This window comes from Neovison vison, chromosome 3, assembly GCF_020171115.1.
Source record: "Neovison vison isolate M4711 chromosome 3, ASM_NN_V1, whole genome shotgun sequence".
Taxonomy (NCBI): Eukaryota; Metazoa; Chordata; class Mammalia; order Carnivora; family Mustelidae; genus Neogale; species Neogale vison.
In genome coordinates, this window is record NC_058093.1 from 44,333,874 (window position 1) to 44,348,227 (window position 14,354).

Genomic DNA, 14,354 nt, shown 5'->3' on the forward strand with positions numbered 1-14,354 from the left:
ATGAAGATTCCAGAAAGGGTCCTAAGCAGGGAAGGCACCACAGGGCCACAAAGAGCTGCCATGCTGGTGGGCTGAGCCCCGGTCACCCTGCACCCCATGATAGAGCAGCCTTGTCCCTCCCCTAGAAACAAAAGGGTGGTGGTGGGCTGGGCCGCACTCCTCCAGCCTGGGGTCCTCATGACAGCAGGTGCTATGGAAATACGACAGCCAGTAACACCAAACCCATGACACTTTCAATATACTTTATTAAAAAGTTTCTTTGTATAAATTCCTAAAATTTTTAAAATTAAAATTAAACACCCTCTCCCACCCTGCACCAAAAAAAAAAAAAAAAATCACAACATTAGAGGAATGCCAAAAATATTCTCTATTATGACTTCTTTTCATTCTTTAATGAAGGCATTGGTCCCACAACAGTGCACAAAGATTTAGGGATTTTGCTTCCCTCTAAAACTAGGTCATTTGTTAGAGGATTTAGAAAAGGAAAATTAGCTTGAAATCTAATCTAGGAAATTAGGGAAGTTATGGACTCTTCTTCTTCACCATACAAGGCTTTCCATCTAAAGTCGTGCTTACTGGAGAGGGAAGAAATAAACCAAGCAGAAGTATACAGATAGCGGTGAAATGTGGAGTTCCATCCTAGACCTTACATGTGCCCGAAACAGGCAGAGTGTGAAACTCCAGGGGGAGTCGGAGTTTATAGAAATGTTCACATGAACACCGGCCATGGGTAACTATTACACGACGTTCAAAGTATACGATATAACTGCCCGGAGACAGAGAGGGTTGGGTCCACAGACACATTTAGCACCATATTGATGGGTCATGCGGCAGAATGGCTCCTCCCAAGTTCGAGTGTAAATCAAAGCAGGAAATGGAACAGTGCGAGGATGTCTATACCCAGAGCCTCTACAGAGACGAGTTGCAATGGCTGACTCCTTCTTCTTCAAGAGGTATGTGCTACTAGTCGGGCACGTTTAGGTCCCCATGGCAGCGATGACTCCAGGGTTGACGAGCGCTGAGCGTTGATGGACAGATGGGGGAGGGTGAGAAAGAAGTGCAAGGGAAAAGCGAAGTTACTGACCAAAAAGGACATGGTGTTTCTCACGAAAATTTTCCTACGGCCTCTGGTTTTCCTCCCTCATCTCGCTTTTTTGCTGAGTGTCTTTCACAGCTCACCTGGCCCTCCCTGGCCCAGGTTCAGGGCCTTGTGTGCAGTGTGAGCGAGTTTGCTGCCTTGCCCGGCCCCATGGCCTTTGCACACCCTTTACTCTTCCCATTCAGGCTCTGGCCAGGCTCTCGTATCAGCAGTCAAGTTGGCCAACACCATGGTGACAGTGGGTGGCCCCAGTGTAAACAGCAGTGTTTAGAGGAAGCCTAATTATTTAAAGATGAAGAGGGAGGAATAGTCGGGTGTGTCTTCCCTCATTGGCAAGAATCCAAGTATACAAATGTGTTTTTAGGAAATAACGATTATTCAGAAAATGAATTTCCTGTGTTTTATTTGAATTATCTTCTTTATCTAAAGATACCATCCACCTCCTCTGTCACAGCTCTCATAATCATTGTCATTCAAATATCTTCACAAGGTGAAAAATTGGCCTGGATCTCTTCTCTGACTTACAAAAGCCACAGATACAAAAGAATCACCGGTCACTTACCAGGAGCGCAAACCGTTTCACATTCTTTCTGTGAATTAAATCTGTTTTCATTGCCACTGCAGCCTCCGTACCAGAATCTCATGCAGCTTTTGGTCTCCACATCATAGTACCATTTTAACATGAATTTCCTGCAAGTTCCTTCTTCTTTGGGCAACTTACATATGTCTTTAATAACAGGATGAGAAAAGAGTATTCATTAGGACACACAAGGGACTATGCCTTCAGTGCATGTGGCTGAAGGTCTCGACACAAGGCTGTTCAGAGCAAGGAGGAGAGTTTTGAGGAGGGAGACCCTCTTAGCCTGGCCAGGCCTTGCCTCCACCCTGGCTGTGGGATTGCATGTGATTCTCAATAAAGGCAATAATACAATGACCCTGATGGAAGGACCTCGCTAACTTCCCTCCAATCCCAAATGCAAGCCATCATTATCGGATAATTTCAGATGAAATGAACTCTGTTTTCTCTTTCCAGTCATGGGGCCATTTGTTTTCCAGTTCCTTCTCTATTAAAGCCCCATGGAAGGAACTACATCTTTCTTTTTTTTAATTTTTAATTTTTTATTTATTTTCAGCATAACAGTATTCATTATTTTTGTACCACACCCAGTGCACCATGCAATCTGTGCCCTCTCCAATACCCACCACCTGATTCCCCCAACCTCCCACCCCCACCCCGCCACTTCAAACCCATCAGGGAGATTCAAATTAAAACCACATTGAGATATCACCTTACACCAGTTAGAAGGAACTACATCTTAATAAAACTATGTCGTTTTCTACTCCTCGGCAAAGTAGCAACTACACTCTGTCAGAATATAGTTCAAAAATAAAGCCATACATTTCATGACAAGACAAGCAGATGGGGAATAAAAGTTAAAGTGGAAAAGAAAAATCCTTTTTGTATCTGTGCGTTTGTGTGTGTGCGTGTGTGTGTGTGTGCACGCGTGTGTGTGTGTAGCTGAGGGCCTTTGAGAGTAGCCAAATTAAACAAGTAAAAGAAGTGTTACCACTGATCTAAAATCCATGATGGCAAAATGTCACAGAGCAAAGCTATTTTGAAGACACAGAAGCATTCTTTTTCCAGTTAAGGAAGTTTATGTTTTAAATGCATACTTCTGAAACATCCAGCTGCAAAGTAGAAGCTACACTCTCTCCACGATGCCTGGAAAGAAAAGTTTACAGCCCTTCCACAGTAAAACGTCTGTTTACAGAGTTTTCTGGCAAACTCCAGATCCAAAAGTTTGAAAACCGTAAACCTTCCTTCAACAGAAGTCCCTGGAGTGGATGATGCTGCATGTTTACGGGAGTAGCCAACGTGCCAGAGTCACCGCCACCCCCCACCCCGCCCCACAGGGCTGACATCTCCATGGGCCTCTGTTCCCACCCCTGTGGGTTGCCCTCAGCTGCAGAGGTTGTGAGCGCCTGCAGATCTGATTGCACCAAGAAGTAAAAGATAAACCAAGGTCTTGGACTAGAGAATCAAAGCTTGGGTCGACCATCATGGACCAGACTCAGAAGTACCCAGGACTGAGGCTCAGCATTGGCCTAAAACACCCCTGATCACCTGGGGAGGCCATGATGCAAACACAAAGACTGGGGGTTCCACAGTAGCTCCTAATTGTACACCCTCTCAGAGGCCCAGAAAACCAGAAGGTACTTGGAAGAACCAATGAGTCCAGAATGAAATGATGACAATTTAGGAAAACAACTTTTTTCCACTTGAAAAAAGTTTTCAGCCAACTGAAGGAAAATGCCTTGCTTTCCAGAAATGTCATGCAGGGGACAGAACAAGGCAAAATTATTGTACCACCAAAGCTTACCCCTTGTTTGCCAGTGGATTCCCCTATTCGTGGGAAGCTCAGACCAAATGGTAACCGGTCCCCTCTCCTCTCTCCCCCCAGCATCCCCTGCATGGTTCATGTTCATTCCATCTTTGTTCCAAATGCTCTCAGTCCTGGCCCACCTATGTTCAGCTCTTCTGTTCCATTCTCCTGCATACTCCTGAAACGGATACGAGTTTTCCCAGACCCAAGGACACACAGCTTGAGGCCACCCAATGAAAGGACACTCTGCTCCCTGACCGGTTGCTTTCTGGCTTCCTGGGATTTTTGCCCTTTATGTCCAGCCCCAAACTCTTGCCCTTGTATCCCACACCTTTGGTGCCAGTGATGGTCACTGCTAAGACCCCATAGGGTTCACCAGCATGGCACAGGGTGCTGGCACTGTGGACATGCAGAAATCTGGTAGAGCAAGAGAAATATATTCATGAGGACCCCACACTGTAAAAAGACTGAAACATAGGATTCTTCATTTTTAAGCACGAAAATGGGGTGTTTGATCCTTAAGAAGCCTTGTACTTTTGGGGCACCTGGGTGGCTCAGTGGGTTGAGCCGCTGCCTTTGACTCAGGTCATGATCTCTGGGTCCTGGGATCGAGTCCTGCATCGGGCTCTCTGCTCAGCAGGGAGCCTGCTTCCCTCTCTCTCTGCCTGCCTCTCCGTCTACTTGTGATTTCTGTCAAATAAATAAATAAAATCTTTAAAAAAAAAAAAAAGAAGAAGAAGAAGAAGCCTTGTACTTTTAAATTCCCATCATCTTGGTTTCCGGGACATGCCATGCAGACTGCACTCACCAATGCTGTGTCTATGCTAAAACAACCATTTAAAAAACACAAAAATAAAAATGCCTTGTGTCCAAAGACATGTGGTTTGAAGGACTTCATCGAGCTTCTCCCCAGAACAAGTCTTTGGACACAACAATTGCTCACAAGCGTTCTCCAAAATGAGCACAGCCTGGGGTCCTCTCCAATGTGAGAATGTGGTCTGGCTGCCCATGTGCTAATTTTCTCTTCCTTATATTGAGAACTCAAGAGGAGCCGAAAGGTCAAGAGGGAGTGACAATGGTCATTAACCATTCCTGATTCACTTTTGCCCAGAATAATGTAAATACACTTCATCTTAAAAATACTGTTATGCGGAAAATCAAATATATATATATATATATATATATATATATATATATATATATATATGACAGACTTGAGGAGCTGCGATGCCAATCACCATCTGGTGAAACTTCCTGGTGAAATGGTGACTGGTCACTGGGCATCCGTGAGCATCCAAACACAAGGAGAAACAGAGACCAGCACAATGTCTAGAAAACCCTGCCAGGGAATCCCAGCTGTTCACAAAAGCTTCAGGAGCCATCCTAGGAATCCTAGAACAGAACCATGGGGCACAAGGCACCCTCAGAAACACAGTCTATTTTTGTCACAAAGACATGTGCGCGTTCAGGCGTGTGTGAGCATGCCCAAGCATCGTATTCGTGGAAATCAGGAAAGATATTGATCCGGTCATTAACAGTGGTCATTAGCATTGCAATGAATGTTTTCTTGTGTTTTCCCATATGTTGTGGATTCTCAACAATGACTACCTATGATATTACACTTTGAAAAAGAAAATGTATTCCATTGAAAAATTTTGCCCCCCTTTTTTTATATAGTTTTGAGATTTCTATAGTGTCTAAGAGCAGCATTTTAAAAGTTATCTGCTTGGACATCTTCCAAACCAACAAGTGACTGGTATTTAAGTGCTTCCTTGAGCAAAATTGGTGTGTGGAATGGAGGGGTGAGTGTTTATACTACAATTGTAAATGTGTAAATATGCTCCTCATTGATTTGTTTCAGACATAAGGAGGTTTAATAGACCCAGCATAGTTGAGGTGGAATCAGGTGCTTCCAGCCACAGAAGCAGGTATGATTTGCCTGAATGAGTGAATGCCTGAGTCTACATCTGAGCATAAACTGGGTCAAAGGGTACAGAGGAAACTTTGTATTTTAACCTTATTTTGAACGTGACTGTGGTTAAGGTTTGGGGGGGGGGGTCCTTTGCTTTTTTACATCTTGACCAATGAATTTTTATTTTCTAGCATTTTTATATTTCACAATAAAAAATGGCAAATACCCTGTGATCCTCCTCATAACCCAAATATCGCCATTGATACAGACACATCTTCACACAACAGCAAACCAACAGCCTTAGAAAGGCTATTTCTCTCCTATCAAGCAGGGAAAATATTTATAGCTGTTTAGTCGACCTCAGTCTGTGAGGTTGAGTTCATTCTATAAATGAGCATTAACATAAAGTCATCTATTTTCCTCAGTACGCCATTTTGTGCCAGCCAATATGACAGACTGGAACACAGTCAGCCAAATGCTGTATTTCCTCCAATCTAAGCTATCTTAATTTCAATGTGCACTCTTATTTTATATCCCCCTAAGTAGGACAAAACACTGTCAAAAGCATGCCATGTCATCAACTGTGAGTCACACTTCAATTTCAGAAGTCTTACTAGGGGAAAATATTGAATCTTAGAATCAATAAAATAAGTAAAACATTGAAGAACTTCCTTCAGAGCTATGTGATTGACTCACTAACACCTGACCAAAGTGGTTATTTCTACAGATTGTTAATTTCTAGAATAAGTAAAAAAGAATGTTATACATTCGGGGAGTTATCTGGGCTCTCTTCTGCATTGAAACTTCTCCAATACATATGGGGCAAGCTGATAACTCAGAATTCTCTATGTAATATTGGAAAAAGTTAATTTTCTGAGAAAGAAGAACTGTGTGTTGTTTAGAAACATCGGAGTCTTTCTGTTAGCAGTGATATCCATAGAAAATATCTATCCAAGTCCTCTTTAGCCAAAAACAAGGATGAAGGAAATGTGCTCAAAAACCTAAAGCCAAAATTAGCAACTCTGTAGCAGTCCCAAAGCTAGCCACAACAAAAGGGGCACAGGCACGCCTACTGGTTTTAAAGGCTGTGAGAATTGCTGAAAGGTTGGTTTAGTTGTTGCTAACTGCCCTTACAGGCAGCAAATGCATCACAGAAAAGTGGATGTGATTCTTTTAGATCCTGAGAAAAGCATAACATAGGATGGGATTTTTTGGAATGTGGGGATTTGTTTTGCTTGGCTGAAGAAAATGCAAGTACTAACCATTTAAAATGGAATTGTGTAATATTGCAAAGCCTAGAATCCTGAGTGGTGAGTAATGATGCCATCAGTCTGTCACTGTCATCAACCTTCCCCTCAAAGTCTAGGCCTTCCTGGTACACAAATACTCAATGCTGAAGAGGACCAGACCTCATCTGTGGGACAAAGGATGCCCTCACTAGCCCCTCCCAGTATGTGTCTACATCAAACAAAGAGTGCCTAATAAAGGAATATCTGTTAAGCATAATTTCTAAATTGTCCAACATTTACCTATACCAACAAAAAATCAAGATGTAAAACTGCTCACTCTTCTTCCTCTCCATCGGGTGACATGGACAGAGGATTTTATATTTCATAGGGATTCACCCACAAATCCCTACACAGATTCAAACACTGGTCACCACGTGTTCTAAATCCAAAGTGCTAGGCTATAACAAACTACAGTTCCTTAAGGTAGAACCAAACCCCAGAGAATTTTTATTCATAGAGGTTTTAAAAAAAAAAAGACAAGGAAAAGTATCTAACATTTAATCCTGGGACATGGACACATCTCTGTAACTACAAGCCATGCTTCTGATTAACCAGTTCAAATAAACTGCACTCATGTCAACAGATAAAAATTAACTTTTAAATTTAATTTTGCCTGCATTATCAAGAAAATACATCTTTGGAGAAATACTGCATAGTATGGTAATTGATCTTTGGATGCAAAATACACAAGCCAGTACTGGGCATGAATACTATATATATAGACTATATATATATATATATATATATATATATATATATAATGTATTATCTGCCCCAGGGATACAGGTCTGTGAATCATCAGGCTTACATATTTCACAGCCCTCACCATAGCACACACCCTCCCCAATGTTCATAACCCAGCCACCCTATCCTAACCTCCCACCCCCAGCTAGTGTATTTTATAAAATGTTAACTTTATAAAGTGATTCATTATCACTCTTTTTCTACCTGCAAAAAAATGTGAATGTCATAGAAATGTTTTTCTCCCTGGGGAAAATTCCCAAGAGGACTTCATTGTAGCAGGGAAGTGGGGGAGGGAGAGGAGGCTGGGAGAGAGGGGAAGCTTTCATCTCCTGATTCTGACTCCCAATTCCATTGTGAGATTTAAACATTTCCTTCGAAAAGAGCTCCCAAAAATGCCGTGCACGTCCCACCTACATATATTCATTGAGCAAATGTGTATGAAGGGCCTTCTCCAGCAAAGTGCTATTTTCTTACTGTGGGGCAAGGGGTGGTGACTAAGGGCCTTGTTCTTGAGCATGGCATGCAGTAGGCAACTGATGAAACACTGAAACTCATGATGTACTTGCTATATGTTGGCTAACTGAATTTAAATTTTCAAAAAGCAAGTTACATCTTCACACTCACTTGAATCCCTAGCTGGGAAACACACAGCTATGCATGTGCCCACACAGGGAAGGGTTAAAAACCTCTAAGTCCTGGGCTTGAGGTTACATAGTAACCACTATGAAAGAGAAAGGTTGTATCTAACTACTTGTAACCATGAAAGACTCACACAACCCCCCCACCCCCCCACCCCCCGACCAAAAAAAAAAAAAAAAAAACCTTTTCCCTGCCACATGGTGAGAAGAGACCTAAGTGGTAAAAAGGTCTGGATTAAAAGAACTTTCTTAAGTCTGAACCTATGACTCAGTCTTAAACAACAAACATAACAGCCCAGCCAGATTCTTGTTTAAAGATTACGTTTTTTATATTAACTAAATACTGTTTATATATTTGTGTCCCTTCTGGACCACACATAAGAAAACCAGAAACATGCCCAAAGCTCACCATGGAACTTACTCGCAGTCATTTTCCCTCAATGAAGCACTGGATTCGCTGGAATTTTGTATTTCCTACACTCTGGGAGGGGTAACATTCCCAGTGAGGGGGGGAAACAAGAGCACAGTGACTTTGAAGTTACAATTTCTAGTATATGTGCTGCCGAAGCGAGCACTGAAGTTACAATTTCTGTCCTGACCATATTTGGGGGGAAATCCTAGTGAGTTCTTTGCAGCTTCTGTCTGAGTTCAAGCACCATGGTGGGAACCCAGTCACCATGCAGGGGACTCAGGCAGGGAGCGGGAGTGGGTTAGATGCTGCAGGTGTCCCAGTGCAGGGGACAAAGGCTCATTCACAGTCTCCTGATGCAGGACTCAGAAGACTGCTTCTGTAGAGACTTGGGTATCTTCTCCATCCTTAACCCTACTTCCCATTGTGTTAGTTTGAGTTGAAAATTAGAACATTAAAAGTTTATACAAAATCTTTTTCAACAGCCCCTAACAAGTTCAAGTTTAAATTACCCAGTCTACCTTGAATTCCTGAATCATTCCCATAAATTTAAATCGAGAGAAGAGAATGTCTTGCTCTTCTGTCAATCCTTCCAACAGGAAGGGTGCAGGAGTTTGAAAAACACACAGCTATCTCTACCACAGACTGATTCCTAAACTTGTGTCCAAAAGCGAGTTATTTTAAATACTTTTCAGTTATATAAATTATTTATTGGCTTAGAGTAATTACACATCTATGTGTATAATAGTTCTGCAATTCCTTTTATGATTTGGTTTCTCTCTAGTAACTCTTGATGCCACATGTCAGTCTGGATGCAGCTGAACTAAGGATGATGGACAGACAGATGGACAGATGTAGAGACAGAATATAGATACACATACAGATACAGATAATAAATACAGCTGTACACACAGACATGGCTATAAGGGAAGCCTCTTGATGGAATAGAATATTCTAGCAACAGAGAAGATTCTCTTCAGAAACAACTAAAAGAATCAAGAGGTCTCTCTCCCCAAGTGCCCCAAAGAGATTGATGTGTGGAGTCAGAAATCATCCAGTTTTGTGTAAACACAGATGAGACAGGACACAGTCTACACAGAAAGGGTAAGATGAAGAAACAGACATCATTTTAAAAACTTACAGAGGAAAGAGAAACATGAGGAATCCTGAAGAAAGGCCTAGAAAGCAGTGTGCCGGGGCTTCTGGCAAGGCAGTGCGTACAGAGAAGAAAAAGGGCATTTAAATCCAGCCCCAAAGCAGCAAGCCTCAGTAAATGCCTTTGGTCAGAGTCAATTACAGAAGGAAACACTGTAAAGAGGAATGCCTTCCTCCTCGGGACAGTGGACAGTACATTAAAGAACAAGGACTTGTCCCCAGTGAGTGGAAGTCTTTGGCTTTGGGGCCCATAAAACAATAAAGTATGCAAATGACCATGAAATTTTGACTTTGGATATTACTGCCGACATCTTTTGCAGGACACCCATAAACAGAGCGTATTAACTGTGTCAATAACCAGTCTCTCATGGGTGAACACTCCAAGCTCACATTCCACTGAATGAGGACTGAGGTCACACAGAGTCGCAAGGTCCCACTGCCCATGAACAAAAATATGTAAACAGCTCTCTGTTCCAGAAACAGGTACAACCCACCACTGATTGAAATGTGCACACACTCAGGCTCAGGCATGCAGACACGGGGATGATAGACTAAGGCAGGTTGTGTGCTTAGGGAATTAGGATCAGAATGTCCACCCCAGGGGTCACTTCCAAACCCACTTATTTCATGTGTCCTAATCTGTTTTGTGTTCTTTTAAGCAGTTGTTATTAGATTAAGTCACTGAGGGGGCAAGTTCCTATGCTTCCAGCATCACAAGCCATAAATCAGCTCCAACCCCAATAGGAGTAACAGGGAATCTGATCAAGACACACATGAATTCTTGGCTCCAGCCCCAAAGCAATTCCCATCTAGTTTTCTTGAAGAGTCTGGTGACAGGAAAGGAAAGTGACCATTTACAACTTGGACTATGCAGAATAAGACCACATTGGGCCACAGAGAGCCCATTGGGAACTTTCCCATAGAAGTCAGGCTTGCCTGAGTATTAGAACCCCAGCAGACAACCTAGAATCCAAGTTTCAAAGGTTTGAGAAGGTCTGGAAGGAGGCTCTTAGTGCTGTTAATGGACTTATTACTCTCATAACTCACCTGTCTCACCACCAGCCACCGGTTCCGTGCTCACCATGAGATTGATGGTTGAACTAGAAGCCGATCTTGCTTGTAGAGAGGGAAGCTGAACTTTCTCTAGAAAAGAAAACAAGTGCAACCAGTAGGAAACCCAGAAGCTAAAGGGCTTAGGAATTCTCAGGGACTGAGGCAAGCAGCCTTTCCAGGTGAACAGCTCACATGAGGGCAAGACCTGCCAAGTCTCTATAGACACTAAGGACGTCTGTCGTCAGCAAGTTCCACTCATCTCAACAAGCAAATGGAGGAAATCCCTGAAAATTTCCCACATAACCACTTCTGCTTCCATTTATGAAAAAAGAGCCCTGGGGTTGAAGGGTCTTTGCACTCCTATCTTCATGGATTACATGGTGACTGCTGGGAATTCCCTTTCCTTAGGCAGAGTTCCTTGATCTTAGTGCACTGACCCCAGGGAAAGTAATGTGGACCCCTCTGCATCCCAGGAGAAGCATGGGTCAAGAAGAAGGGGGTTGGGGGAATCTGGGAGAACCCTGAAAGGTCAGGGGTGTGAATAATAACAGAGACTAGAATGCATGCAAGAGTAGGTCTCAGGTCTCGGTGCCACAAAGGAGCCAGGGGGACAATAGGACACAGAGGGCAGAGCCACAGAGGGCAGACACCAGCATGGTGAACTAGGGAGGGGCACGCTGAGCCCCATTGCACAGTGGCCATAGACATCCCTTGGCCTTGGGGTGGTAAGATTGCACGGACTCGGTGACTCTGAGGAGCCAGTGTCTCGGTGGTACTCTGCTCACTGAACGTGGAGAAATACTTCAGAAACACGGTCATGGAGGGGGGTCGAGACCCCAGCCAGGACCCATGAACCTACTTCTTTCTCTCGGAGTAGGGGCTGCCCTTGGGCCAGATGGATCTGGCTTCCTCCATGAAGTATCCCGGGACCCCAAGGGCAGTGCAACAGTTCCCAAGGAACCCCACCTTCCGTTGTGTTAATTTCTGAACCTGGGCATACTCCAAAGACACCCAGGATTTGCTCTAACCTGGTTATTTCAGATTCAGTGAATCAGAATTGTCCCCTTTATGTCCTGTTTGATGTTGCCCATGGAAATCAGGGACCGACTGTTCGGGGCTGACCGTGTACTCACTTGTGCTGAAGCTTCCTTGGTAGGTGGCTCTGACCTGTGACTTCAAGTAGCAGACCACGGCTACGTGATACGTGTGGCCGGCAAGCAGGCCCCCGATGGCACGCTCTGTCACCGACAGGTTCTGCCGCAGCACCAGGGACTGGTCATGGGCCGACGTGACGGTGAGGTCATAAAAGTAAGGGCTGGGGGGCTCGGGCCTCTCCCAGCGGAGCCTGGCGCTGTTCTCGGTGATGTCGGACACCTGGACCTCCCGGGATGCCTTCACTGAAAGACAGGTGAAGCACAGTACAGAGATAAAGCTTAAAGCCCCACATGACTGTGACACACAGGCAACAGACAGCAATGGAAAGAGATGAATCGGCAAGCAACAGAACAGAAATTTAGGTGAGCAGGGCACCAATTTCTTGTTCGAGCTCCCCAGGAACATTAGTGTTAGAAGCTAACAACATCCATGAAAAATGGAATGCATCCTCTCGTTATTTCTCAGCAAGGTACAGATCTATTCCTTTTCTATTGAGAATCGCTCCTGTTCAGGAAAGACTTTGAAAAGACACGGGCAAGCATTCAAGACAGAATGAGTCCCATCATTTAAAATGCACAAAGTCACGAAACTTTGGGACATGAACGGAAATTCTTTTTAAGGAATCCCTGCTTCCTGTCTGATCATCGAAGGAAGACAATTTCCACCTTTTCACAAACATATACATTCTGCCTTCACCTTTCCGTATGGTTTGTAGCTCTCTAGTATATTCCCGCATCTGGAGGAAAGAACAAAATAACTAACTCTGGGTCTCTGGAAGCCCACCCATCCTCATATCTAACTCCATCTAGAAGGGGTTTCCCCCATGGACAGCATTAGCACATATTCAGTCTCGGGGGGGAAGGCTCTGAGCTGCCGGTCAGCTCAATGGAGCACCCCACAATTCCCACAGTGTGCTGCATGGAACTTTTCCTGTAGGAATGTGCTTCTGCCCCACTCGGAGGCAGGGTTTGGGGCTTGGCCTGGGCAGGGGGGAAAGAGGCAGCAGAAGGTGGGAGACTCATACCCCCTGCTCTTTGTGTGGAGCTCATGAGTCTCAGAGAGGAAGAGAAAAACTGCTTTCTAACAGGAAAAAAAAAATGTTTTGGTAATTGTGTGCTCTGACCAGTGCCTTCTCAAGTACATCATCTAGAGGTACAAATCCTGGATCAATGACTGCATTTCACTTGATTGATAAACAGGCTTCAGGGGGCATGCCATGAACACAGGAAATGAGGATGCCCCTCGCTGGCAGCCCTGAGCATGCTTTCTTACCTGCAGGCTTAGCAGGGACTGGTTTGGTGGCTGCCGGTTTGGCTGCCTGGGGCTTGGGGGTCTCGGGCTTGGTGGCCACTGGTCTGGCTACAGTGGGGGGCCTTACAGCAGCTGGCTTTGGGGCCCCTGACTTCGCGGCTGCCAGCTTTGAGGCCACTGCAGGTTTGACTGTGGCTGTCTTGGTGGTCTCGGGTTTGGTGGCCACGGGCCTCGAGGCCACGGGTCTCACAGCAGCTGGTTTGGGCGGGGCTGGCTTTGCAGCAGCCGGCTTTGAGGCCGGCAGGTTTACCACGGTCACTGGCTTGGTCGTGGTGGTCACCGGCTTGGTCGTGGTGGTCACTGGTTCTGTGGTGGTCACTGGCTTTGTGGTGGTCACTAGTTTGGATGTAGGACTTGAAGTTACATTATTCGGGATATTTCTGTTAAAACAAATTAAATATCATTTCAATCCATACATAGTTTTGCCTGCTCTCTAAAATTTACAAAAACATAATTCCCATGAGTTACATGAACTTTGCTGCTTTATCAAAACGCATGCAGTAGTTTTTATGTTTTACAGATAATATCATGTACATTAAATTCCTTCCTTTTAGAATCTGTGACATGGAAACAATATTGAAATGCATATAAAGTAATAGAATCATTAAAAATGAAGGCTGTATTGTACTATAAACATACCTGACATCTTGCTTTTAATTTATGAGACATAATAAATATTATGTTATTATCATTAACAATAATAATTTTTAAAATTAACCAACTGAAGCATATATACCAAAAATTAAATGAAACCAGTTAATAGCTACTCTCATTCTAAGAAAGTATCCATACAACAAAATGCCGCGTTGAGCTCCAAGTGATTAAGTCAGCATGTGCTTCCCTTCCCAGAGCTTACTGTGTTTATTTGTTACATTATTTTGCAGGTGTTGTGGTATTTTTCACAATTTTTTGATCTATTACAAATCCCTGAAAAGCACAGCCACATAATCAGATGCAACAGCCCAGACCCAGGTGTCCTTCACTCATTGTCGGGAGACAGACTCCCACTGATTCGTTGCAGCCTATGTCCAAGGTGATGTCCTACAACTTCAAACACTAGGTTATAGTGTTCATCCTGTTTTCCTGAAGATAAGGTGGAAGACGGTTCAGAGAGTGTTTGAGAGAAAATCACAAAGATAACGAAGACCAGGAAGAGAGCTTCTGGACCTGGACAAGCAGGACCCAGCTCACAGGGACAAGCAGGA

At 44.0% G+C, this 14,354-nt stretch overlaps 1 protein-coding gene across 5 annotated transcripts in view; it reads right to left on the minus strand.

Moving 5' to 3' along the window:
* Positions 1 to 225: 225 nt before the first annotated feature.
* Positions 226 to 14,354, minus strand: part of COL6A3 (collagen type VI alpha 3 chain) — a 77,966-nt gene continuing 63,837 nt past the window's right edge. For all 5 annotated transcript variants that reach the window (XM_044241915.1, XM_044241914.1, XM_044241913.1 and 2 more), the window contains 5 exons: positions 13,111 to 13,529; positions 11,817 to 12,080; positions 10,678 to 10,773; positions 1,662 to 1,826; positions 226 to 1,018 (listed from right to left, as the gene is read on the minus strand). In XM_044241915.1, coding sequence (XP_044097850.1) covers positions 978 to 1,018; positions 1,662 to 1,826; positions 10,678 to 10,773; positions 11,817 to 12,080; positions 13,111 to 13,529 — 985 coding nt within the window. In that variant the 3' untranslated portion in view covers positions 226 to 977. The remainder of the gene's footprint in view (positions 1,019 to 1,661; positions 1,827 to 10,677; positions 10,774 to 11,816; positions 12,081 to 13,110; positions 13,530 to 14,354) is intronic.